The 27,853-nt window shown below is 41.0% G+C and overlaps 1 protein-coding gene across 1 annotated transcript in view; it reads left to right on the top strand.

Moving 5' to 3' along the window:
* Positions 1 to 27,853, top strand: part of CSMD1 (CUB and Sushi multiple domains 1) — a 1,410,881-nt gene that overhangs the window by 902,149 nt on the left and 480,879 nt on the right. The window contains exon 8 of the mRNA XM_029051790.2: positions 14,504 to 14,581. Coding sequence (XP_028907623.1) covers positions 14,504 to 14,581 — 78 coding nt within the window. The remainder of the gene's footprint in view (positions 1 to 14,503; positions 14,582 to 27,853) is intronic.

The following is a 27,853-nucleotide window of genomic DNA, read 5'->3' as shown; positions in this document are numbered from 1 at the left end:
CTCCCCCCACCCCCCAAAAAAAACATTTAACTAAGTAAGTTGAAAAGATACACCCATCTGGAGAAACAAGACTCTTCCTCATCATTCCACCCAAACTGAATTAAGAGGACACAGGTTTAACGCCAAAATCCACTTTTTATTATTTCTTGCAAAACCTCTTCCTTCTTCTGGAAGAATAACTTCTGGCTGGAATATGAGTAGAGTTAGTTGTGCCTTTTTCTCCCTCCCCCCTGTCTGAGGTGAAGTGGGAAAGACTATTCACAATTCCCACTATCACTTTACAACTGGTCTTCGTGCTGCCATGCCAGAATTAAAATTGGCATGATTTATTATCATTATTATTATTAAGCAGCACAGGCCTGGGAGTAAGAAGGTCATGGGATCTAACTCCGGCTCCTTCACTTGTCTATGTGACCTTGGGTAAGTCATTTCACTTCTCTGTGTCTGTAACCTCATCTGTAAAATGGGGATTGAGGCTGTGAACCCAACATGGGACAAGGACTGTGACCAACCTGATTTGCTTGTATCCATCTCAGCCCTTTGCACAGTGCCTGGAACATAGTAAGCACTTAACAAATACCACAATTACCATTATCACTTGCTTGCTATGTGTCAACCAGTGTTCTAAACTCTGAGATTGATACAAGTTTTCAGGATAGACACAGTCCCTATCCCACATGGGGTTCATAGTTTAAGTAAGGCGGGAGTACAGGGATTGAGTCCCCATTTTTCAAAGGTGACTTTGTCCCAGAATAGTGAGACCTCTCAAAGAAAAAAAGTACCTTAACCACCTTTTTGAACTTCGCTGATTGCCTCTCTCATTGTCACAAAAAACTGAGTGGTGTAGAAATAGAAATAAGGACTTCTTTTATTCTAGAAATAAATGCTTCCCATGAACTTTTAAAATTTTCCTGAAAAATACGTGGATGTTAAAAAAAAATCAATTTTTGTTCTATTGCAAGTTCTTTTGTCTGTCACTGATTTATTATGGAGAACCCAGTAGAGCAAAAGGATCACTTTAATTACTAGTGCACTGAAAATTAAATTGAATTCTGGCAACAACGCTCCGATTTTTAGAGTAGAGTCCATTGTTTCACTGCTTTGTGAAATATCAGTGATGGAGGCATTTAGGGCTGAGGATCATATGAAAGCAGCTTGGCTTTTCATTCATTCATTCATTCAATTGTGTTTATTGAATGCTTACTGTATCCAGAGCACTAAGCATTTAAGAGTGCACAGTGTAAGACACATTCCTGCCCACAATGAGCTCACAGGCTAGAGGTGAAACAGACATTAATATAAATGAATAAATGAATAAATTACAAATCCACACAGATATAGACGTATGCTCTAGGGATGAAAGGGAGGATGAATGAAGGAGCAAGGAAGAGTGACGCAGAAGGGCGTGGGAGAAGAGGAGAAGAGGGCTTAGTCAGGGAAAGCTTCTTGGAGGAAATGTGCCTTCAGTAAGGTTTCGAAGAGGGAGGAAGCAATTATCTGTCAATTATTGTCCTATTGGAAAGAGCTCAGCAATGGGAATCAGGTCTCAGGATACCTGAGTTCTAATCCCAACTCCACCACTCGCCTTGATGGTTCTCTCATCTGTATAATGGTGATAAAAACTCCATTCCTCCTTCCATTTTGAATCTGAGCCTGATGTAAGACAGGGATAGAGTTCGATTGGATTACATTGTATCAACCTCAGCATTTAGCTCAGTGCTTGGAACAAGCAGCTGGAAACTCCTAATGGACAGGGATTGCATCTAACAATTTAGCACACTTAGAACAATACTCCACACACAGTAAGTGCCCATTGCACACCAATGATTAATAGAGTCTAAGTGTTAAATATTATTATCATCAGCAGCAGTAGCCATCTCCCAGAATAAAGTATATATTCCTTGTCAAGACTCAAGTGGTATCTATAAAATCTCTTACTCTGGTCATTTTGGGGGGCCTGCAGAGACTTTTTAAAAAATGAAAAGTGAGCTGAGTTGGTCATTATACATGTTAGAATAGTTGTTTCAAAAAGCAACACTAGTTTTTAGCCTTAATTCCTTGGGGAAGGTACTTGTATCTGGTACTTTGTGCAGAGAACTATACTAAGCACTTGGGAGAGTACAATACAATAGAGTCAATAGACATGATCCATGCCTGAAGGTAGCTTATAGTCCAAAGGGAGAGACAGATATTAAAGTAAATTACAGATTACAGATGAAAGAAATGGAAGATAAGTAAAGGATATGGACATATTTTTTGCAGGGCTGCAGTGATTATCAAAATGCTTAAGCGGTTAGGCAGCGAGGTGTGAAGGGAATGAAAAGGGGCGGATAGCTGGGGGAATGAGGGCTTCTTGGAGGAAGTGTGATTTTAGGAAGGTTTTGAAGGTGGGGAGACTGGTAGTTTGTTACATATGAATGGCGAAGGAGTTCCAGGCCAGAGGTCAGACATGGGGAAATGGTCAGCTGCAAGATAGATGAGATCCAGGCGTAAATAGTAGATTGATATTAAGGAAGCAAAATGTGCTTAGGAGATCAGTGAGGTAAAGAATGAGGGAGAGAATTCATTCATTCAATAGTATTTATTGAGCGCTTACTATGTGCAGAGCACTGTACTAAGCGCTTGGGATGAACAAGTCAGCAACAGATAGAGACAGTCCCTGCCGTTTGACGGGCTTACAGTCTAATCGACGGGCTTACAGTCTAATCGATTGATTAGAGAAATGATTGAGGATGGGAGAGAATGAGGTTAAGGAATTTCTGTTTCATTTGAAGGTAGAAGGGCAGCCCCCAAGGTTTTTGAGAAGTGGGGAGAATGGACTGAATCGTTTTTCAGAAAAAATAATCTGGGCATCAGAGCAAAGTGCGAACTGAATGGGGGGCAGATGGGAGGCAAGGTGAGGAGGCTGATGCAGTGGTGAAGGCAGGATATAAAGGCCTGGATCACTGTGGAAGAAATGTGGAGGGATGACAAGAGATTCTAGAAATGTTGTAAAGCTAGATCTGTAAGTTCCCTGTGGTCAAGATAACCAAATTGTACTGTCCCAAGCACTACTGGGCTCTGCATAAAGTAAAGCACTCAATATACAATCTACTGATTGATTGATTATAGCTAACCGTCACCAAGTGCATCCTAAGTAGTCTATCATGCTTAAGCTTCTTCTATGTGGAATTCTGACAGACAGAAACTAAGATGATTTTCCTTTACCCATCCCTGTCCCCTGACATCCAGCCAAGCGCATGCTCTTTTCATTATGCCATGCTTTTGCTTAAAAGGGAGAGTCTTAGTATGGATATGTGAAAGGGCAGGGGAAGGAGAGTATTTGAGAGGAAGTCATCGAACGTTATAAAGTTTATGTATGGAATGGAAGCCTTATTGATTACTCTGACCGTTACCAAATAGCAAAGGTCTTTCAGAACAAAATATGACATTTTCTTGTGGTTAGACAGTTACATGTTTTTGCAGGAATGAAATTTGTGAATTAGCTTGACTAATACGTAAAAGGAACTATGGTAATTATCTTCTAGAGTATTTGAAGGGTGTAAACACCAGTGAGGGAGAGATATTTAATTCCCACTTCATTAAATTTCAGGAGGGTTCTCCCATATAATGCTCAAGGTAATTTAGTTATATCTTCTAAGCATTTCCCTTGATAGTTATCTTATCATAAGTGCTAGAAACCAAGGCATAACTGTAGGAAGTGCTTTGATTGCAAGGGAAAAGCATTTCTATAGCTTCCTTTTCACTAGAAATATTCTTGTTCTATCAGGTTTGCAAGACTTCATGGACGAAAGATCTCTAGTGGATTATTTGAGAGAAAAATCTAGGTTGCAAAAGTTGAAAGATTGGAATAATGCAATGTTTGAAAATGGTTAAATAGATTCACAGATAAACAGCCCCTCGTGGCTTGCTGATTGAAAAGGAAAAGTTAGAGATGATGGTAGCAAGGAAGGCAATAATCATATATGTTCCAAAAACATCCTCTGTTGCCTCTGTAATGTAGGAAACACTGGGCCGGCCTGACCTACTGTAATGTGACTCATTAACTTCCATTCTGTCATCCAAATATTGAATACCACTTGGTTATTTTGGAGTTGCATTACTTTGTTTTCAATTTGCCTCCAACTCACACAAAAATTTGTCATCTTATGGGCCTGGTTGCTTGGTTGGTTGATAAGCTGTGGTTCACAAGAAGAATCTATTAAGTGCTAAACATAGGTACTGGACACTGGGAAAGATAAGTATTCATTCATTCAATAGTATTTATTGAGTGCTTACTATGTGCAGAGCACTGTACTAAGCGCTTGGAATGTACAAATCGGTAACAGATAGAGACAGTCCCTGCCCTTTGACGGGCTTACAGTCTAATCGGGGGAGACAGACAGACAAGAACAATAGCAATAAATAGAATCAAAGGGATGTCATCTCATTAAAACAATAGCAAATAAATAGAATAAAGATGATGTACATCTCATTAACAAAATAAATAGGGTAATGAAAATATATACAGTTGAGCAGACGAGTACAGTGCTGAGGGGAAGGGAAGGGAGATGGAGTTCAGACACTAGGCCCTTTCAACCTCTTAGTGGCCTTTATCTAAGTGCGAGTAGGCATGTAGAAAAAGTGATAGCAGTGGATTGCAGATGACAATTGTATAGCATCAACAGCAAAGAGAACAGTGTTGAGTAAATAGTTTTTGCAGGGAAGAGTCCTCAATTTCTTCATTATTTCAAGCAGGCAGTCAGTCATATGTATTGGGTGCCTAATGTGTGCAGAGCACTGTACTTAGCACTTGAGGAGTGCAGTATAACAATAAGCAGATTCATTTGCTGCCCACAATGAACTATCATCAAGAGGGGGAGACGAATATCATTAAACCCCCCTCCCCCATTAATATCATGCTTCTTTCTTCAGAGAAAATCTACCTAACACCTTTTGCCAAATCCTCCAGTTTTACCCCAGGACTACTATTTGCCTATGTAGGGCTGACATATTGCCTATATTCCTGGTGGAACTCATTTGTAACCTACGGAAGATGTACTCCTTCCTGACTCTAGTTAACAGTGTCATGCTCTTAATACAAATAAATACACTATTTATTAATACAAATAATACAAATTATTATACAAATCATCAATACAAGTAGACACAAATACATATTAATGCAATCTAACTAAATATTAATACAATACAAATAAATATATTAATTCAAATGATACAAATACAATTGATACAAATATATACATTACAGATATGTACACAAGTGTTGTGGGGCTAGGAGGGAGGATGAATAAAGGGAGCAAGTCAGGGCAACCCAGAGGGGAGTGGGAGTAGAGGCAAGGAGGGCTTAGTCAGGGAAGGCCTCTGGGAGGAGGAGCACCTTCAGTAAGGTTTTGAAGGTGGGGGAGAGTAATTGTCCATCGCATCCGAGGAGGGAGGGCATTCCAGGCCAGAGGCAAGACGTGAGCGAGAGACTGGCGGCTAGAAAGATGAGATTGAGATACAGTGAGAAAGTTAGAAATCAGTCCTTTGTTACCAAGCACCTGCCCTCCCTTGCAACTTTCTAAAGCTTGTGAAGGTTGTTAGCAACTTGAGAGACTAGATCATGCCTACTAATTGAACTGTATTTCCCAAGGACTGTTTACAGTGTTTTGCACAGAGTAAGAACTCGGGAAATATATTGATTGACTGAAGATGGGCATTGGAGCGTATTTCTCGCCTAGGGGAGGTTGGTCCAGGTATGTGTGGGTCAATGCCAGTCATGGAATGCTCAGTCTTGAAGCGGCTGTAAGCCGGTCTCTACGCAATCACCAATCAATATATAGGCTGTATTTATTGAGTACTTACTATGTGCAGAGCACTGTACCAAGCACATAGGAGAAATCAATAAAACAGGTGATGTCCAAAGGAAGTTCAACAGGCTATAAAAGATTTACCAGCAGTTCTCAAAAGTTACTAACACTGTAAATGAAGAGGCTGGTTGGTTATTCTTTGCTTACACCCTGGATTCCAAACTACTTTCATTACACTATTGCCTACCTTCTGCCTCTGTAAGGATTGAGGTTTTCACATTGCAACGATTTGCAGTACTGGGAGAGACTGGTTTTTCCATGGGGCTGCAGTGGTCAGCGCTATTAATAAAAATGTTCGTATTTGTTAAGGACTTACTATGTGCAGAGCACTGTTCTAAGCGCTGGGGTAGATACAGGGTAATCAGGTTGTCCCACATGAGGCTCACAGTCTTAATCCCCATTTTACAGATGAGGTAACTGAGGCACAGAGAAGTTAAGTGACTTGCCCACAGTCGCATAGCTGGCAAGTGGCAGAGCCGGGATTCAAACCCATGATCTCTGACTCCCAAGCCTGTGCTCTCTCCACTGAGCCACACTGCTTCTATTCATGGGTCACAGACTATAAAAGGAACAACTCTTGGGGAATAGTGTAGGGAATAGGAGAGGGCAAAAGCATCCGCTAATATGAGAACTTGAATTAAATACAATTGCCTGGACTTGGAAATGGGACAAGCCAATAAAGAGGGTGAGAAAGTTTAATTATTGATTAACAGAAAGAGGTTGTTGGTGGCTTCACGTTTAGGGATGTACACTAAAAATGGAAGCCTAAAGGAGCATAATTTTGTGTTGGTTACAGAAGCACTATATGATAATAAGTTCAAAGCGCAAAATTATAAGAGCAACATAATTACTGGAAATCAAATTTGAACTGATTTGAGGGAAAAGATTCTGTATGCCAGTAAACTAGTGTAGAGACATTAATTAACTTGTGTCTACCTCAGTGCTTAGAATAGTGCTTGACACATATTAAGCACATAACAAATGTCACAAAAAAGGGGAAAGTTATCATGGTTCTGATCCTGGGGAGGCTATGTTAGGATTTAAGAGAATTTCCTTCACACCATGATGTTAAACAACTGTCATCCAGAAGATCGATATCAGAGATCGGTATAATGGAACTGGATTAAGGCGAAAGTGCTCAGAGGGTTGCTATGAGTAAGAAAGGAGATCTGGCTTTCAACATTTCACGTTTTATAAATTGTTCTGCTTTCATAGGCCATACCAAAGCATTTGACACCATCTACATATTGGGTTGTACCATTAGCTAAGCACCGTTACCTGCCCAGAGAAATTCACCGAGAATCTCGTGCGATCGATCAAGTCAGTGCTGAGATGTTCTGCCTAACCTTTTCCCTAGGACATTAACATTGATGTAGAGTGGATTTAAAAGAGGTGATTGACAGAAAATGACTTTACCAGTGGATGAGGAATGAAATTTTGGAGAAATTCAGGAATCCCATCTGTTTTCCAAAATGTCCGCACTTCAGAAATCCCATTAGTGTGATTATTATACTAAGGTTAAAGAAATAAAAAAAAAAAAAAAAGCAAAGACAAAACTCCCATCAGGAATCCCACGATTCTCCAACCGATTGCTTCCTGCATGACTGAGGTTTGGGTTCTGACAATGTGGCAGGAGAATGAGTAATGCATCTCAGAAAAACCTTTCCTTCATTTTGACAGAGGTCAATCCTTAGAACTGATGTGGAAAGCATGCCAGATGGTTTTAGCTGTCAAAAAAGAAAAGCAACGAACGGCATAATTAACAGCTCTGCCTAAGACCACACAGGCACTAGTAGGGCTGTGTTTAGAACGGTACTTAGCTTTCTGATCCTCAAGAATCTGTCACCATCTCCAAAATGTAGTCCCAGGCACAGTCCCAAATCATCTTTGCTCTGACAATGTGTTTCAAACCCACTACTCTTTACTGACATTTGATAATTATTTATAATAGATTTGATCTAAAAAAAACCCACAGGATCCCCCAAAAGTCTTGTGCTAGAATAGGAGAAGCAGGTGGGGCCTGGGCTTTGTTTTAAGGGAGGAAAAATGTTGGAAAAGAAAGTTAACCTTCATAAAAGTCCAAGTTAATCAATCATATTTATTAAGTACTCACTGTGTGTAGAGCACCGTACCTCATATAACAGACACATCCCTTGCCCTCAACAAGAGGGAAAATAATAATGATATTTTTGGTATTTGTTAAGTGCATACAGTGTAATTAGGTTGTCCCACCTGGGGCTCACAATCTTAATCCCCATTTTATAGATGAGTTAACTGAGGCCCAGAGAAGTTAAATAGCTTGCCCAAGGTCACATAGCAGGCAAGTGGCGGAGCCAGGATTAGAGTCCATGACCTCTGACTCCCAAGCCTGTGGTCTTTCCACTAAACCATGCTGCTCCTTTATTGTACTCCCCCAAGTGCATGGTACAGTGCTCTGAATGCAGCAAGTGCTCAATAAATACAACAGATTGATGGATTGATAGATTGAAGAGTAGTAGTTCTCTCTGATCTCCCTTCCTCCTCTCTCGCCCCGCTCCAGTCTATTCTTCACTCTGCTGCCCGGCTCATCTTCCTGCAGAAATGATCTGGGCGTGTCACTCCCCTTCTTAAACACCTCCAGTGGTTGCCTATCAACCTCCGTTCCAAACAAAAACTCCTCACTCTAGGCTTCAAGGCTCTCCGTCACCTCGCCCCTTCCTACCTCTCCTCCCTTCTCTCTTTCTACCACCCACCCCGCACGCTCCGCTCCTCCGCCGCCTACCTCCTCACCGTCCCTCCGTCTCGCCTATCCCGCCGTCGACCGCTGGGCCATGTCCTCCCGTGGTCCTGGAACGCCCTCCCTCCTCACCTCCCCCAAACTGATTCTCTTCCCCTCTTCAAAACCCTACTTATAACTCACCTCCTCCAAGAGGCCTTCCCAGACTGAGCTCCTCTTCTCCTTCTAGTCCCTCTACCACCCCCCTTCACCTCTCCGCATCTTAACCCTCTTTTCCCCCCATTTCCCTCTGCTCCTCCCCCTCTCCCTTCCCGTCCCCACAGCACTGTACTCGTCTGCTCAACTGTATATATTTTCTTTACCCTATTTATTTTAATGAATTGTACATCACCTTGATTCTATTTAGTTGCCATTGTTTTTACGAGATGTTCTTCCCCTTGACTCTATTTATTGCCATTGTTCTTGTCTGTCTGTCTCCCCCGATTAGACTGTAAGCCTGTCAAATGGCACTGACTGTCTCCATCTGTTGCCGACTTGTTCATTCCAGGTGCTTAGTATAGTGCTCTGCACATAGTAAGCGCTCAATAAATACTTTTGAATGAATGAATGAAAGTAGTTTGGAATCCAGGGTGTAAGCAAAGAATAACCAACCAGCCTCTTCATTTACAGTGTTAGTAACTTTTGAGAACTGCTGGTAAATCTTTTATAGCCTGTTTAACTTCCTTTGGACATCACCTGTTTGTAAGAGAAACCAGCTTCTGTATGGTTTGATCACCAAAGCTAACCCTAGATCAGTTGCTGAGAAGGAATAGAAATCAGAACTGAAAGGAAGAAATGGTAGCTCTATGATTTCCCCATCAGATGTTCATTCTGAAAGTAACTGTCAGTTTCTTGTTCTCATTTTGTAGAAATCTTGATACCCAAATCATTTCTTTAAAACAACCAAATGAAATTCATATTAAAATGGTTTTTCTTGCAAACACAGTTAGATTTTCTGAACCCAATTCAATTTTGAAATGCCAATATGTAAAAAGCTTATTTTTACTTATATATAGATACTTAGTATCTAAAGCTGAAATGCATTGGGAAAACCACTGGAAAGTAGTAATATATATAATATTATATATTATATAATATAGCATAGTATTATTATGTATATTATTGTAATATATTATATAGTAGTATAATATATTACTACTTTCCAGTGTTTTTCCCAATGCTTTTCAGCTTTGGATACTAATTGGAGTCTTGAAGAACATAAATTATTCCCTAGGAGGAGTAAATGAGGCTATGGAAATAACACATTCATTGATTAAATGGAGATCCAGTGACCTAAATATATTAATATAGCCATCCAAAGTCCATTCAAAGAACAAAAATAATATGTTTCTCGATGGTGCCCTTATACCCTAAAAGACTGGATGCATCTTCCAAAAGTTCTGAGGAGCAGTGTAGCCTAATGAAAAGAGGAAATGGGCCCTAATCCTAGCTCTTCTACATTCCTGTTGTGTGATTTTAGGCAAGCCACCTAATTTCCCTGTGCCTTACTTTCCTCATCTCCAAAATAAAGGTTCCGTGCCTGTTCTCCCTTCTACTTAGACCATAAACCCCATTGCAACAGGGAGTTTTTTTCTGACCTGGTGGGTTTAGAACAGTGCATCACATGTAGTAAGCACTTAACCAATACAACTACAGTAATAGAGAAGCAGTGTGGTCTAGTGGATAGAGAGAGGATCAGAAAGACCTGGGTTCTAATCCTGGATTTGCCACTTGTTTTCTGGGTGACTTTGAACAAGTCACTTAGCTTCTCTATCCCTCAGTTACCTAATCTGTAAAAAGGGAATTAAGACTGTGAATCCCATGTAGGACATGGACTGTGTCCAACCTGATCAGCTTGTATTTAGCCCAGCACTTAGTAGAGTTCTTGGCACATAATAAGTGCTTAACAAATGCTACTTACTCCTACTAGTAATAATAATAATAACAGCTATGATAAATTGTACACAAAATCTTGGGTGAAGGTAGTAATTTCCACTGAAGTACTTAAAGCATGCACTAAGTAGAACCAGATTCTCCTTGTGCATGAATGACTTCCTGAAAGTGAATTCAGCACTTTTGGTAGCTGTATTAACTCTTTTAGGGCATTAGGGTACCATTTAGTAGCAGACTTCTTCAGTCCTTTGAATGTGTCCTACTGGAAATTTTGGCAGCTGCATTAACACTTTTAGGTCACCGGGGTTCCATTTAGTCCTCTGATGTGGTACTTCTATTGCCTCATTTACTCCCAGGGAATACTTTATGTTCTTCAAGACTCCAATTCACTATCCCATTTGTCTCCACAACATCCCAGGGAAGGAGAATCAAGACAGGTATTGTTTCCCTATTTTATGGAAGGGTTGACTCGAGTGCTCTGAGTTCATTAGTTTCCTTTATGTTGCGAGGAAAAGTACTCTGAGTCCAATACTGTCCATTAGCCTCCTCCATCTCTCTTGCTGTCTGTGGGCTACTGGAAAGAGGACAATACTGGAAGTCAGGAGACCCAACTACAAATTCCAGGACTACCTTTGTCCTATTGAGTGCACTTGAGAAAATCACTAAGTCTTTCTGAGACTCAGTGTCTACATCATCATCATAATAATAATAATATTTATAAATGCTTACTATGTGCCAAGCACTGTTCTAAGCAGTGGGCAGGAGGATACCAGGTAATCAGGTTGTCCCACGTGGGGCTCACGGTCTTAATCCCCATTTTCCACATGAGGTAACTGAGGCACAGAGAAGTTCAGTGACTTGCCCAAAGTCACACAGTTGACAAGTGGCAGAGCTGGAATTAGAACCCATGACCTCTGACTCCCAAGCCCAGGTTCTGGCCACCAGGCCACACTGCTTCTCTACATCTGCAAAATGGGGATAAGATACATGAGCCCTGTTTGGGTGAGGGACCAGGCCTTTCATTAACAGAGCATTCAGCTCATAGTAAGTGATTAATATGTCCATTATCAGAGTTATTGAAACTGTGAGCCCTTTGTGGGACAGGGACTGTGTTCAACCCCATTATTTCGTAGCTACCGCAGTGTTTAAAACAATGCCTGGCACGTAGTAAGTGCTTAACAAATACCACAATTGTTATTAGTTATGATTATTATTATTTTTCCAGTCAGCAAGAACATTCCTCCTCTTTTTACCTCTACATTTTTTTAATCTAAAATATGGAGTATTCACTATAAGGGGCAATTTCTTTCACAGCACTACATTCTACAAGAAGAAAAAGGAGAAAGATAATTATGCTAGCTCTTCTTACTTTTTAAAAATCTCCACCCCAAAACTATTGAGAAATGTAGGCCTATTCACTCCGAGTAATGTGATTCTTTAGAGGCTTTTCCCAATTCCTCTTAGCCCTCTAGCTACACCGCCAAATTTTGACTCTTAGTCTTCGAACAAAAGGTTTTTGAGGTGTGTGTCCTAGTGAATAGACCAAGGGCCTGGGCGATAGAAAGATATGGATTCTAATCCTCACTCTGCCATGTATCTGCTGTGTGACATGAGACAGTCACTTAACTTCTCTGTGCCTAACCTCATCTGTAAAATGGGGATTAAAACTGTGAGCCTCATGTAGGACATGGACTGTGTCCAACCTGATTAGCTTGTATCTATCCCTGCACTTAGTACATTTCCTGGCATACAGTAAGTGCTTACAAATACCTTAAAAAATAAACCCTGTCAACAACTTTGCATTCCCACTTCTGTCCCCCACAGAATTTGAGACAGTGCAATGTGACTTTAATAGTAGTAATAATAATTTTTGTATTTGTTAAGTGCTTACTATGTGCCAAGCACTGTTCTAAGCACTGGGTAGAAACAAGGTAATCAGGTTGTCCCATATGGGGCTCACAGTTTTAATGCCCATTTTCCAGATGAGGTAACTGAAGCACAGAGAAGTTAAGTGAGTTGCCCAAAGTCTCACAGCTGATAAGTGGCAGAGCTGGGATTAGAACTCACGACCTCTGACTCCCAAGCCCGGGATCTTTCCACTGAGCCACCCCCTTAACTATACCATATCCTATTTTTTGTTAATTAAATCCTAAATCAATATTATTTTTTTTACTCTGAAATCAGGGGGAAAGTACGCATAGTAAGAGATATTTTATGTTTATGAGCATGTTCAAATTTTCCAGCTAGGATTTAAGCAGTAATCTTAAAGGATTCAGGTTTTGTCCATTTGCAAGTTTTATCTCTGACCCTGTGAACATGTTTTTTATGTTTAATGCCTAAAACTCTTAAAGCAATGTCCTCCCTGTTTATATTTGATTTTGATTTAGCAATTCTACAAAGGAAACATGTTGCCTGGTTCAAAGGCACCTGAGGAGTTTAAAAGAATCAACTAAGAAGCAACTGTTGTATCTTTAATCTGGCAAAATTCATGCCTTTCACCATGGGCCTAATTATTCATTCATTCAATAGTATTTATTGAGCGCTTACTATGTGCAAAGCACTGTACTAAGTGCTTGGAATGTACAATTCGGCAACAGATAGAGACAATCCCTGCCCAATGATGGGCTCACAGTCTAATTAGTAAATTATTCCTAAGAACTCTGTGTTAACTTCGAGTTTAAGTATTCTTGTTCACATTTTTATGTCGTGTTTTGTGTTTCTTAGAAGCTTTCGATCAGCATTCGATCAGCTCTCCCATTACCTTGTTAATCTCCTACTAAAACCCTTCCTACACTCTTCGATTCTCTAACGCCAACCTTCTCACTCTGTCATGCTCTTACCTGTCTCCCTCTTGACTCCGTGCCCATATCCTCCCTCTGAAGTGGATTTCCCTTCCCCTCCCTATCCAACAGACCACCACTCTCCCTATCTTCAAAGCCCTATGAAACCATTTCTTCTCCAAGAGGCCTTCCCCAACTAAATCCTCTTTTCCCCACCATTTCCATCCTCTTTGCAAAGCCTATGCACTTGAGTTTCAAACCTCAATAAATTTGCTATTCGGTCTATCCCCAGCCCCTCGTTATTTATGTACATATCCTTATACTCTGTCATTTCCCCCGTCTGTAATTTATTTTAATGTCTTTTGCCCCCATCAAACTGTTTGCTCCTTGGGGGCGGGGATTATGTCTCCAAATTCTACTGGAAGTACTCTCCCAAGTGCTTAGTGCCATCTCTGAACACGAGTGATCCACGAAAGACAGTGATCAGTGGTTGTTATTTTTTATCTAGTGCTGTCCACAGTGAGGCTGAGGAAATCCAGAATGGCAATTCTCATCAGTTTTTGGCAGATGGACAAACATTTCTAGGAAGTGTATCATTCTGGGAGTGAGACACATTTTTATTACAGTTCAGATGAAAAATATTAGACAGTGATGCTATCTGCTAAGCACTTACAGTGATTCAAATACTGCAGTGGGCACTAGGATGTAGATGCAAGATAATCAGCTCAGAAACTTTACCTGTCCCACATCATGGGCCTCATAGTCTAAGTAGGTGGGTGAACAGACATTTAATTCCCATTTTACAGATGAGGAAAATGAGACACAGAAAATTTAAATGACTCCCCCAAGGTTATATAGGAAGCAAGTGGCAGAGCTGGAATTAGAATCCGGCACCTCTGAGTCCTAGGCCCATGTTCTTTCCATCAGGCAACACTGACTCTCAAGTGCTCCACTAATAATTCCTTGGATTGGATGCTACCATTTGCCAAGGGGCAAGAATATTGTCTCATCCATTCCAATATGCTGTCTCTGACTTAAAACTTAAAGTCATGTATGCAAATAACATGCAGAGTTTTATTCGGGAAATGTTAACTCTTTGGATGGATGCTTGTATTATTCATGTTTATTAATGTTAAGACTTCACTTTGTGATAATCTTTGGATTCTTGGAATGACTGTTGTTTTTTGTTTTGTTTTGTGGTTTGTTTGTTTTTTTTTTTTTAGTGAAAAAAGCAATCGAATTGAAGTCAAGAGGAGTCAAGATGCTGCCCAGCAAGGACAGTAGCCATAAAAATTCTGTCTGTAAGTTCTTTTCACGATACGAGTTTTAAAAGATACTTTTCAAATTGCCTTTTGACATAATCTTTTCCCATTTTCACACTCCAAAGGAGAGTATAGCAGACATTACTGCAACTTTAAGATGTGCCCATACTCAGAATACTGAAGGAAAGATTCTGCATCCTTTTCTAAACCTACTCAGTCTCTGTGGTGTTTTCTCCAGGGAGTTTTCTAATTTCTTCCCCAACATCATTAATTGGGGGTGGGGGCGTGGGGGGCAGTCATATTAGTAAAACAATAGTAGTAGAAATTACAGTAGAAATAGGGGGAGTAATAGTAAACTACATTGTACTAATCAATGGGAAACAACGTGTGGGTGCTAATTAGACATGGTCGCTGGCCCTCAAGGGGCTCACAGTGTAAAATAAGGAGAAATGAAACAGTGATCCATTAAAATGATATTAAAAAAGGACTGATGGAGAAAATAATAGACGCAATAGGGTGCTGTGGCTAGAGAAGTAGAGATCCAGGCTCCTCACGGCTCAGAGTTTATCAGTCATAACCACAGGGGCTCTGGCAAAATGCCTTGCATTTCCCACTAGGAGGAATAAGTCCTCTCGTTGGTCCAAAGCACTGGAAATCACAAGACTTTTTTATCAGTCAATCAATCAGTGGTATTTATTGAGCATTTACTACATGCAGAGGACTGTGCTAAGAGCTTGGGAGCATTAGAATACAGCAGAATTAGTGGACATGTTCCCTGCCACTAATGAACTTACAGTCTAAAGGGGGATATGTAGGTTCTAGTTTTCCAATTTTGCACTGCAGCTGGTTCATATAGGAAAAGCCTACCCTTATGCTAATTAATCAATCGATCAATGATATTTACTGAGCGATACGGACCTATGTCACAACACAAAGTATTTTGGTAAAAGACCAAGTCATGTTGGCAAAATAACGATGTAGTACTGAGAGATACAAACTGCCGTAAATTCTGATGAGTACTCAAACTAAGAGTGGCTATTACAACAGGATGATACTGAAACCCTGGGATAATACATGTGGCAGTTAGGATTTTGGGTGACATTAGTCATATTAAGGATCCAAGAATATGTCAAAATGTAAAATTTAACCTGGGGTCATAAAAGAAAGATCCTTTAGAACATAGCTCAATGTTCTCTTTATGGCATCCACGAAGTGGGCGTCAATCTTCCCCTGCTCCGTCTCTTCCCCCTCACTGTACCTTTATTTTTTTTTTAAATTTATTTATGTATGTTCCTATTTTAATTAGGAAAAGGAACAGCTTCTGGGTCAGGGTGCATAGCTGAGGAAAAATGGAGAAATGGATATATTGGGAAAGCAGCCATTCCCAGAAAATACAGAAACCTGAGAGACAGGAAGGGAGGAAGCATCTGTCTTCACCCTCATTAAATTGTCATTTTCAGAAGTGAATTTTTGGAAAGGAATAGTAACAAAGAAAGGAGAATCATAGTGGAAGATGATAGCTTTACTCTACATCTTCGATTTAGCTTTCTAACCCAGCACCAGCAGTTGCTTGGTAACTCACGTTTAGCTTTTGTCCCATCATTGACGTGAACCACTGTTGGGAAGCAATGTGGCATTTCCACTGGTGGGAAAGCACATGGCTGGAAGTGCTAATGCTCGCTCTGCCATTTGCCTTCTGTTTGATCTTGGGCAAATGACTTTAGTTTTCTGAGCCTCAGTTCCCTCATCTGTAAAATGGTGATTCAACATCTCTTCTCCCTTCTACTTGGACTGTGGGTCCCATGCAGAACAGGACTGTGACCAATCTGAGTATCTGGAATCTAGAACAGCACTTAGCACATATAAGTGTTTAACAGATGCTATCATCATCATCATCATCATCATCATGAGGACAAGTGGAAAGAACACAGGATTAGTATTCGAGAAGTCCGGGTTCTAATCCAGGCTCTCCCTCTCTATTAGATTGTGAGCCCCTTGTGGAACAGAGATCGTGTCCAATTTGATTATTCATTCAGTAGTATTTATTGAGCTCTTACTATGTGCAGAGAGCTGTACTAAGTGCTTGGAACGTACAAATCAGCAACAGATAGAGACAGTCCCTGCCCACTGAAAGGCTTACAGTCTAATCGGGGGAGACAGCCAGACAAAAATGATACCAATAAATAGAATCAAGGGGATGAACATCTCATTAAAACAATAGCAGTAAATACAATAAAGGTGATCTACATCTCATTAACAAAATAAATAGGGTAATAAAAATATATACAGTTGAGTGGAAGAGCCCAGTGCTGAGGAGAGGGGAAGGGAGAGGGGGAGGAGCTGAGGGAAAGGGGGGAAAAGAGGGCTTAGCTGAGGGGAGGTGAAGGGGGGTAGAGAGGGAGCAGAGCCCTCAACAAATACTAAAATTATTATCATTCAGTGTTCACATCACTTGCAGAGATCCAATATCAGATATCATGAGCTGTTAGTGTGCCTCTAAGGTGAAAACACATGTAGTAACCAAATATTTGCAGTGTGGCTAGGAATGATGCACCCAAGTCATCAGGACCTGTGGGCTACAGTTTCTGGGAGCTTGGAAATGTCTAGGGATCTGTGAGTCCCTCCAATGATGGTATTTATTAATGCACACTGTGTGCGGAGCTCTGTGCAGAGTGCTTGGGACAGTACAGAGGTCATGTCACCTTTGGATAGATTCATGCTCCGTCCCAGCCCCATGGCACTTATGTACATATCTGTAATTTATTTACATTAGTGAGAAGCAGCGTGGTTCAGTGGCAGTAGCCCGGGCTTTGGAGTCAGCGGTCATGGGTTCAAATCCCGGCTCTGCCACTTGTCAGCTGTGTGACTGTGTCAAGTCACAACTTCTTGGTGCCTCAGTTACCTCATCTATAAAATGGGGATTAAGACTGTGAGCCCCACGTGGGACAACCTGAATCCCCTGTGTCTACTCCAGCACTTAGAACAGTGCTCTACACATAGTAAGCGCTTAACAAATACCAACATTATTATTATTATTATTATTATTATTATTATTATTATTAGTGTCTCTCTCCCCCTCTAGGCTGTAAGCTCACTGTGGGCAGAGAATGTATCTGCTGCACTGTTGTATTCTCCCAAGGGCTTAGTATAATGTTCTACAGACAGTAAGCGTTCAATAAATATGATTGCCTGACTGACTAGATTGTCAACACAGAGCTGAAAGCAGCCAAGCACAGATGCTCTCCTGCCTCTCTTCAGGTCTCTGTTTCTGACAGGCCAGAGTGGCACCAAATCCTAAGTGCTGAAAAATGAACCAGAGTAGCTGGAAAGAAGACTTGCGCCTGTTACTGGGCAGGGATTGTCTCTATCTGTTGCTGAACTGTACATTCCAAGAGCTTAGTACAGTGCTGTGCATGTAGTAAGCACTCAATAAATATTATTGAATTAATCAATTCATTACCCACGAGGAGTAGAAAGTGACAGGTGAGTTCCAACCTCCTAATATCTCAACAACAACAAAGAGTTCTGGTTCATTGCTACTCCCAGCCAATCCAAGCCCCAAATACCCAGTGTGATCTTGGGCAAGCCACTACACTTCCCTGGGCCTCAGCTTTCTCATCTATAGAATGGGGATTAAGACTGTGACCGTGAACTCTATGTGGAACAGGGTCTGTGTCCAACCCAGTCATCTTGTGTCTACCCCAGCACTTAGTACAATCCTTGGCACATAGTAAGCTCAACAAATAATGCAGGTATTATTATTACTATTACTCTCTCAGGTGTGTAGTACAGTGTTCTGCCTACAGTAAGCGCTCAGTAAATATGGTTGATTGATTGATAACATTGGTTGGGGAATCTGGAGCTGAAAGAGTCGGATCAGGAGCAGGACTCCTTTTCTCACATTCCTTTTCCCAGTCTAGAGGTTTGCACTCCTGCTATTCACCAGCACCACTTACCCAAACCAGGAAAGGTTCTGAAGTTCACTGTGGGAAGGTTCCTGTAGAACCATGACCTGATGCTGGGATAAAAAAACAATCCCACAAAACAGGCTTAAATAGAAAACCAAAAGAAAATAATTTCAGGAAGTCCACTCATCTTGAGAAACTCAAAACCGCAGCTCTGAACAGTGACCCTTATTCTTCCCCTCTGTAAGAAGAGACAGGATAACACAAACACAAGCCTGTTCTGTGAGGTATCAGGCCACCCTCTATGGGAAACATCATAACCACACGCCCAGCTATCCCAAGAGATGTCTGTCATCTTCATACATCACACACCCTTAAAAGCAGTGTGGCACCATGGGAAGAGCATGGGTTTAGGAGTAAGAGGACATGGGATCAAATCCTGACTCTGCAACTTGTCTGCCGTATGGCCTTGGGAAAGCCACTTAACTTCTCTGTGCCCAGTTACCTCATCTGTAAAATGGGGATTAAGACTGTGAGCCCCAAGTGGGACAGCCTGATTACCTTGAATCTACCCCAGCGCTTAGAACAGAGCTTGGCACATTGTAGGAGTTTAGCAAATACCATTATTATTATTATTATTATTATTATTGTTATTATTAATAACATGCTGCACCATGAGGGGCAAACACAGTGGGCATTCTGGCTGGCAGGGGTCATGGTGCCCACATAGCCCCGACCCAATCATTTATTTGCCTAGCCTGGCTCATATTCTCTGGGCACTTAACTGTGGGAACACAGACACCGAATGGCTGAGCCTCTATGTATCCCTCTACATTTCAAGGTGCCCTAGGGCTGTGGTCAGATCTGAGAACCTGGTTTAAATCCACAGCCTCAGTTGGGGTGTCAGGGATAGGGGTTATGGTTCAGAACCAATGGATCACTGTCCTTATTGGGGAATTCTTAGAGGCTGATGGTGGGGAGATAGTGACAATCCACTAGAACCAACCCAGGGTCCAGAAACAGTTTGGATCCCAGACAGTCCCTAAAATCAGAGAATGAACTTTACAGGCCCATTCTCCAGAGTTTCTCCTGAGCTGCTTGCCTTCTGAACAGTACAATCCCTCCCCGTTAGGCCACCATGATTTTTAGGTAGGTGGGTACACCCAAGGCTATCACTGCTTGGCATACAGAAGTTGCATATCTACACTCCCTGTTCTATGGCCAAATAATAGGGCTTCTCTTTTCTCTGGGCATCGGGGATGAACAACAAATCCGATACTGCCTTATCTTTGTAAAATATATATATTTTATAAATATATATATAAATTTTATATATATATATATATATAAAATGGGGGCAGGTTAAACTTGCCCATAACAGTTTTAAATTATTCTAATTTTGAACTGGTTTTTCTTGAACTTTCCATAACAAACCCCTCAAGACCATATCCTACGACTGTCCTGGAGTGCTCTCCCTCCTCATAACAGACATAACTACTCTCTCCCACTTCAAAGCCTTATTGAAGACACATCTCCAGTAAGCCTTCCCTGACTAAGCCCTCCTCTCCTCTTCTCCCACTCCCTTCAGAGAGCCTTTACAGAGGCGTCAGAGAGCCTTTACAGAGAGCTTTACGGAGAGCTAACTGTAGTCACATATTAAATATTAAAATTCTTCGACCAGGACCATGCTTAACATTAAATTGCAGGGCTAGACTGTGGGAAGGGCCATTATCGGCAGGGAGTGTGTGTGTTTATAGTCATACTGTATTCTCCCAAGTGCTTAGCATACAGGAAGTGCTCAATAAATAAAATTCAATGAATGAAAGATCAATATTTAAAGACACTAGTCCTAGAAAATGGATTCTGCAAATTTATGCCTCTGAGGGCAGACCAGAATAGTTGTCTCTAGTGTATCATGGAGTTCAGTCAGCCTACTGCATGCTTTGTTTCCACCTTCCTAGGCTAGAGCCTTTTTTCACTAATAGACCGCGATCATAATTTTGATTTAAATGAACGGTGAAAGGAATGACTAATGTTAATTGAGGTAGTTAGCTCTGTTTATTAGCCCTTCTCAAATTTTGAGATTAGATTAACGTGAAAAATACTCTTGATACGTCTTTCCAGCTATGAGAACAGATTTTCTTTGCATATTGATCTTTTATTACCGAAGTATTGATCAACAACATATTTTGCCTAGTAACTGTTTCAGACGTTTAGTGGCACAAGATGTTACAATGTACAGTCCACAGACTTGGCTTTGCTCTCAAAATATCATGAAGTCCTTTACCTGGAAGGCTCCCACAATGCAGTTGTTTTAAAATCAGTGTGGAGTGACAGAAAAAAAAAAATGTTTTACAGATTCCATATTGATTCGTTAAAAGGTTACCTTACATTACTGAATTTCTTCTTCTTCTTCAAATGCCATCGAGTCATTTTCCGACTCCTAGCAACTCTATGAACACATCGTTTTCAGAACATCCCACCTCTGTCCTAAAGTTGTTCTAGTGTTTGTGTCCATAGAGTTTTCTTGGTAAAGATAGGGAAGTGGTTTACCGTTGTCTTCTTCTGCGCAGTAAAAATTGGAGCCTATGCCGTTGTCTCTTTGATGGACATTTTGATCAATTAACCTTTGACTCTTTCCCATGCCACTACTGCCCAGAACAGATTAATCAACTCTATTATCTTTTTCTACTGAAACTTAGAACTATAATAATGGTGGTATTCATTAAATGCTTACTTTGTACCAAACACTATGCTAAGCCCTGGGGTAGATAGGAGATAATCAGACTAGAACATTCTCTATTCCACGTGAGGCTCACAATCTAAGGGAGAGCTGATAGTTTATCTCAGTTTTACCAGTGAGGAAACAGAGAAATTACATGACTTTGGGTATTTGAGGTCAAGTAGCAGTCCAGTTAGTAGACGTAGGAGTAGAATCGAGTCTCTGACTCCCATACTCATGCTCTTTTTCTCAGTGCCTCAAGTAACGAATTCCCAGTGGTGGTTAACTCACAGTTAAAAAACAAACAAAAAAACAACAACATCATTTTAGGCAAATAGGCTACAGACTGATGAAACACTAGCAGTATAGTGTGTGATGATACCAAACTTCCAAAAGCTTTCACAGCAGAAAAAGATCTAATTTTGTTTCTTGAATTCTTACACAATGAATTTATTCATTCCTATTTTGCAGGGGAAATCATATTTTTTTTCTACCCCAGCAATAAAACTCAAGTTATATCAAATGATGTCTATTCTAAATTTCCAACTGGACAATCCCATTAATGAAGACATTCATCTAATACAACATGTAGTAGATGCACTTAATCATGATTGTTTTCTTCATATTTTCTTTTTCCTAACATAATCATTTTGAAAATGATCATTTAAAAACTTTCAGCCACAGTAATAAATCTTCAGTGTTCTTCAGAAAAAGTAACATTGAATTTCAATTAACTCAATTCATATTATTTCAGATTTGTTTTTAAAAGTTTTCCAGATTATATTTCCTTTGCAATATGCCATCTGCAATATTAAGTTGCAGTAAAGTAATAGTGTATAATTTGTTTTTCCCTCTGTCATTTATGTGGTCTCTTTCTTGTCTAAATCCTTTCCCCATCATGATCAGTGATTTTGATAAGTAAATAATTTTAGCGAAATTCCAAAACGTGGAATCAATCTTACTATTATCCTAAAATCCAGTTGCTTAGAACTGTGCTCTGCAAATTATAAGCTCTCAGCAAATGCCATTGATTGATTCTGGATTTCCCAGAAACTAAGATTCTAGAAAGAGTTGGAGGATGTTCAAAAGATTTCATGAGTATTGATAAAAGAGATTTATATATTTGTCATAAAGGAGGTTAACTGCTGACTTCTCCAAAAGACCAACTTGGAATTGAGGACATGGGGACAAATTTCTGTGGATGGTGGATCAGAGTGAGCTAGGGCTAGATTCTGAACTGCTTGTGAAATATATATTTCAGCCTTTTTAACTCTTTTTAATGATCATACAGTGATCATTTTATTTTTCAATGCCAAGTCACTAGGACAGCTTTAGGAAATGGGACATCCCAATTTTTCTTAGTTTGAAAGGGGCACTTTCATTAATAATGTTGGTATTTATTAAGCGCTTACTATGTGCCAAGCACTGTTCCAAGCGCTGGGGTAATCAGGTTGTCCCACATAGGGCTCACAGTCTTCATCCCCATTTTACAGTTGAGGCACAGAGAAGTTAAGTGATTTGCCCAAGGTCACACAGCTGACAAGCGGCGGAGCTGGGATTAGAACCCAAGACCTCTGACTCCCAAGCCTGTGCCCTTTCCACTAAGCCACACTGCTTCAGAAGAGCATCAGAGCAAGGCAGAAGCAGGAAGGAGTGACTTATCAGGGGAGAGTGTGACATCCCTAAACTGATATTTCTACCTTGGAGTAGTTTGGAAAACTTGATCCCAGCAATCAGTTGGCAGTGAACCCACTCCTCGCAACCCCTGCTCCTCCCTCCACAACAGAACACATTCATCAACTTTCCCCTCTGCCAGTCTTGATCAGAAATGTCCCATGCTGTGCTTTGCATGGCTAGTCCTCAAGCTACAAGTGACACCATCTCTTCTGGGTGATAACTACTGTCATTGTGCAGGACACCAATTAGAAGTGACATATATAATAATAATACATAACATTGATGGTATTTGTTAAGTGCTTACTATGTGCCAGGCACTGTTCTAAGAGCTAGGGAAGATACAAGGTAATCAGATTAACCGATGTGGGGCTCACAGTCTTAATCCCCATTTTACAGATGAGGTAACTGAGGCCCAGAGAAGTTAAGTGACCTGCCCAAAATCACACAGCTGACAAGCAGCGGGGCTGAGATTGGAACCCAAGACCTCTGACTCCCAAGCCCGGGCTATTACCACTAACAATGTGGATAGGAATAGGGTGCAAAAGGTAAATAACCTGCACTCTCCAGCTAGGAAGCCAGGAGCTGGGGAACCATGAGTTCCCAGAATCTTTCTTTTTTTTGAGTGTGGCCAGGGGCAAAACACAGAAATGAGAAAATTGGCTTATCTCGTTCACTGTCCTCCAGTTGCCAGTATCTGACTTGTGCACCACCAAGTGAGACATTCATTTTCCCTACAGAAACTCACAAGCACCACCATTTAGACCCAATCTGCCTTTTTTTTTTTTTACGCTCAGTATCCCGGCCCGGGTCCTTTCTTAGGCCTGTGAATCTCAAGTCCACAAAGAGCTGAAGATATTCTCCTGCACATTTGCTGACACAATAATCCCTGCTTGGAGACACATCCTTCTGAAAGATGTCCATCACATCTCCCCTCTCTCCAATATATACCCGGTCATCCCCCAGTGTCCACGCTCTGCTTTCTAAACTCCGCAATCAGCCGAAATGAAATGAAACAGCCGTTCAAATGGGTTCATATCCCAGTGCTCTGAAGGAAATGTTAAAGAGAAGGTTGAAGGTGGACTTAATTCTTTCAGAGGTCTGTTGGAAGGGGTGTGAGGAAACCCAGTTTCTGGGGGAATATCTGTTTTTTGGCAGTTGAGCTTCTACCTCTGTTTTCTGTACATTTGACCCCTGTCCCTGTCTATCCATCAGAGTGAGTCAGAGACTCCTCCTTCTAGACTGTTGTTGGGTAGGGATTGTCTCTATCTGTTGCCGAATTGTACTTTCCAAGCGATTAGTACAGCTTAGCACATAGTAAGAGCTCAATAAATATGACTAACTGAATGACTGAATGAATGAATACTGACTCAAGGGATATGTTATCCTTCTGAAGTACCACACAATTACCAATAAAGTATTTTAGGAGAGTAGAAACTATCACCCTATTTTAATCAGCATGGGGATGGGGAAAAAATGCAAATCCTGGTAATTCATGGTTTTCTAAACAGCATGGGCTAGTGGAAAGAACATAGGCCTGGGAGTCAGAGGACGTGGGTTCTAATCCTGACGCCATCACTTGTCTGCCATGTGGCCTTGGACAGGTCACTTTGCCTCAATTTTCTCATTTAATACTTATCTCCCTCCAACTGTGAGCCCCATATAGGACATGATGATCTGGTAACACCTAAGTAACTTGCTACAGAGTAAATGCTTTACAGAAAACACAATTATTATTATATAGTTAACTGAAGGTTTTACTGCCAGATTAAATATTCTAACTCTTTATTTTAATCATAGTTTTTGGAATATTAATTTCTGGTTAAGAACAATTTCTCCAAAATCTACAAATGTGAGGCAATCTATTCTTTTCATGAAACATTTCCATCACTGAAGCTGGAGTCTTGGAGCACCAGAAATACCAACACCATAAAAGATTTCAGAGTGGCATTTTTCATCCAAATGCCTGACGGGAAGCTCAGACATGAAAAGAAGCTAGTAATTTCCCCAATTATTAATGGCAGTAAAGTTCACATCTCACAATAGTATTTGCAGTTCTCATAAACATCAACATTTTCAGAAATTGAAGTCCTATTCTCTTGCTCCCAAATCAATATTTTCTATATTTTGCTGTCAAGCTAACAGTAGCCATCGACCTATAAACCAACAAGAAAAAATAGAAAATAAAATCATAAAAAAACAAGGTCTTAGGGTAAATAAATTGTTTCCTCATATCAAATGGAATTGTAGCTCATTTGGTCAAGGATAGCAACAAAATAGTAATCCAGGTGTTGGAAGAATGATCATTTGATTTCCACACGGTTCTTTAACTTCTTCAGAATATTATTTATTGGAACATAGCCAGATGCACTTCGAGGTCAGAGCTTCTATATTGTTATTTCAGACCATGCAAAAGCAATGGACGCCATCCACAGATCTGAGTTGCTTGAACTCAGTAATCTGGCCGGTAATCTTAAGGCTACTTTCTGGGGTTATAACTGTAGTCTAAGCACTCAATGCATACCACTGATGGATTGATTGAGTCAAGTTCACATTTTTATTCCTACTGCTCATGAGGAGGGATCCCTCTTGACCCTGGATGAGTCAGTCCATTGATGGTATTTGTTGAGTGCTTCTGTGTGCAGGACACTGTACTAAGCATTTTGGTACATTAAGCACTTCGGTACTTGACAGTAGAATTGGTAAACATGACCCCTGCCCAAAAGGTGTGTAGAGTCCAAGGGGAAAAGAAATTAACAGTAGGGGAAATGGAGGCTAAATACATAAGTGTTGTGGGGCTGAGGTTGGGCTGAATGTCAAGTGCTAAAGAAAGCAGAAAAATGAAAGCGAGTGGGATCTCTGTCTTTCCTTCTTCCTTTTGGGAGGGTGTCTAAATTTGGTTCTTTGTATCTGGCTTTATTGATATTGGCTTGTGACCTCTTGAGCAGTAAACAGCTTCCCCAGAATCTCTGCTTTTCTTGGTACCTTCTTTTACAAGACACACCAGTGAAAATGACACCATCAGTCAATCAATTAATAGTATTTATTGAGTGCTTACCGTATGCAGAACACTGTACTAAGCACATGAGAGAGTATAATATAGCCGAGTTGGTAGTCACATTCCCTCCCCACCCCGACAAGAAGCATTCAGTCTAAAAGGGGAGATCGTCAATGGGGTTTTCTTCAAACCTCCAGTTTAGACAGGAAAGCTTTCTCCTGGAAAGCCTCACTGAGGTTATCTACAAATTCATCTCCTTCCAATCTCTTTCCGACCATCCCAATAGTGGACTATCCACCGATTTTTCCCTGCTGCTGCCGGCAGAAAACATTTTCAGACCCATCTTCCTGATCTGTTACCTATAATATTCCCCTTTAGGAAAATAGAATAGAGAAGCATTCATTCAATAGTATTTATTGAGCGCTTACTATGTGCAGAGCACTGTACTAAGCGCTTGGGATGAACAAGTTGGCAACAGATAGAGACAGTCCCTGCCGTTTGACGGGCTTACAGTCTAATCGGGGGAGATGGACAGACAAGAACAATGGCAATAAATAGAGTCAAGGGGAAGAACATCTCGTCAAAACAATGGCAACTAAATAGAATCAAGGCAATGTACAATTCATTAACAAAATAAAGAGGGCAATGGAAATATATACAGTTGAGCGGACGAGTACAGTGCTGTGGGGAAGGGAAGGGAGAGGTGGAGGAGCAGAGGGAAAAGGGGAAAAAGAGGGTTTAGCTGCGGAGAGGTAAAGCGGGGGTGGCGAGGGAGTAGAGGGAGAAGAGGAGCTCAGTCTGGGAAGGCCTCTTGGAGGAGGTGAGTTTTAAGTAGGGTTTTGAAGAGGGGAAGAGAATCAGTTTGGTGGAGGTGAGGAGGGAGGGCGTTCCGGGACTGCGGGAGGACGTGGCCCAGGGGTCGACGGTGGGATAGGCGAGACCGAGGGACGGTGAGGAGGTGGGTGGCAGAGGAGCGGAGCGTGCGGGGTGGGCGGTAGAAAGAGAGAAGGGAGGAGAGGTAGGAAGGGGCAAGGTGATGGAGAGCCTTGAAGCCTAGAGTGAGGAGTTTTTGTAGAAGCAGCAGAAGCATGTAGAAGTTTTTGTAGAAGCATGCTGTAGAAGCAGCATGGTCTAGTGGAAAGAGTAGCGGAGTAAGTCAGAAGACCTGGGTTCTAATCCTGACTCTGCCACTTTCCTGTTGTGTGGCTTCGGGTAAGCCACTTACCTAGTATTTACCAGTTTTCTCATCTGTACAATGGAAACTAAATACCTGTTCTCCCTTTCTCTTAGCCTGTAAACCCCATGGGGGACAGAGACTAAGTCTAATCTGATTGCATTATGTTTATCTCATAATAATAATGAGGATATGTGTTAAGTGCTTATTATGTGCCAAGCACTGTTGTAAACACTGGGGTAAATACAAGGTAATCAGGTTGTCCAACGTGGAGCCCACATTCTTAATCCCCATTTTACAGATGAGGTAATTGAGGCACAGAGAAGTGAAGTGACCTGCCCAAAGTCACACAGCTGATAAGTGGCAGAGCTGGGATTAGAACCCACAACCTCTGACTCCCAAGCCTGGGCTCTTTCCACTAAGGCATGCTGCCTCTCTATGCTTACCCAGTGCTTGAAAAATAATAAGCACTTGAAAAAAAATCACAATTATTACTCCTGCTGTTAACTCTACAACTTGTCTGCTCTGTGATCTCGGACAAGTCACTTCACTTCTCTGGGCCTCAGTTACCTCATCTGTAAAATGGGGATTGAAACTGTGAGCTCCACATGGAATAGGGACTGTGTCTAACCCGATTTGCTTTACCCATCCCAGTGCTTAGTACAGTGCCTAGCACATAGTAAGCACTTAACAAATACAATTATTATTATTATTATCTGCTTTATGCACCAAGATGATCCCCCTGCTTCTAGAATGTCAAGCAGCAATTAATTCTTGTTCTAGCCTTGCTCTATAGATGTTAATCTTTTATTTCTTTCTTTATTTAAAATTCTGTATT

The sequence above is a fragment of the Ornithorhynchus anatinus genome, chromosome X1, assembly GCF_004115215.2.
Source record: "Ornithorhynchus anatinus isolate Pmale09 chromosome X1, mOrnAna1.pri.v4, whole genome shotgun sequence".
Lineage (NCBI taxonomy): Eukaryota > Metazoa > Chordata > Mammalia > Monotremata > Ornithorhynchidae > Ornithorhynchus > Ornithorhynchus anatinus.
The sequence above is the reverse complement of the archived record's forward strand: the minus strand, read 5'-3'. Positions and strand labels throughout refer to the sequence as shown.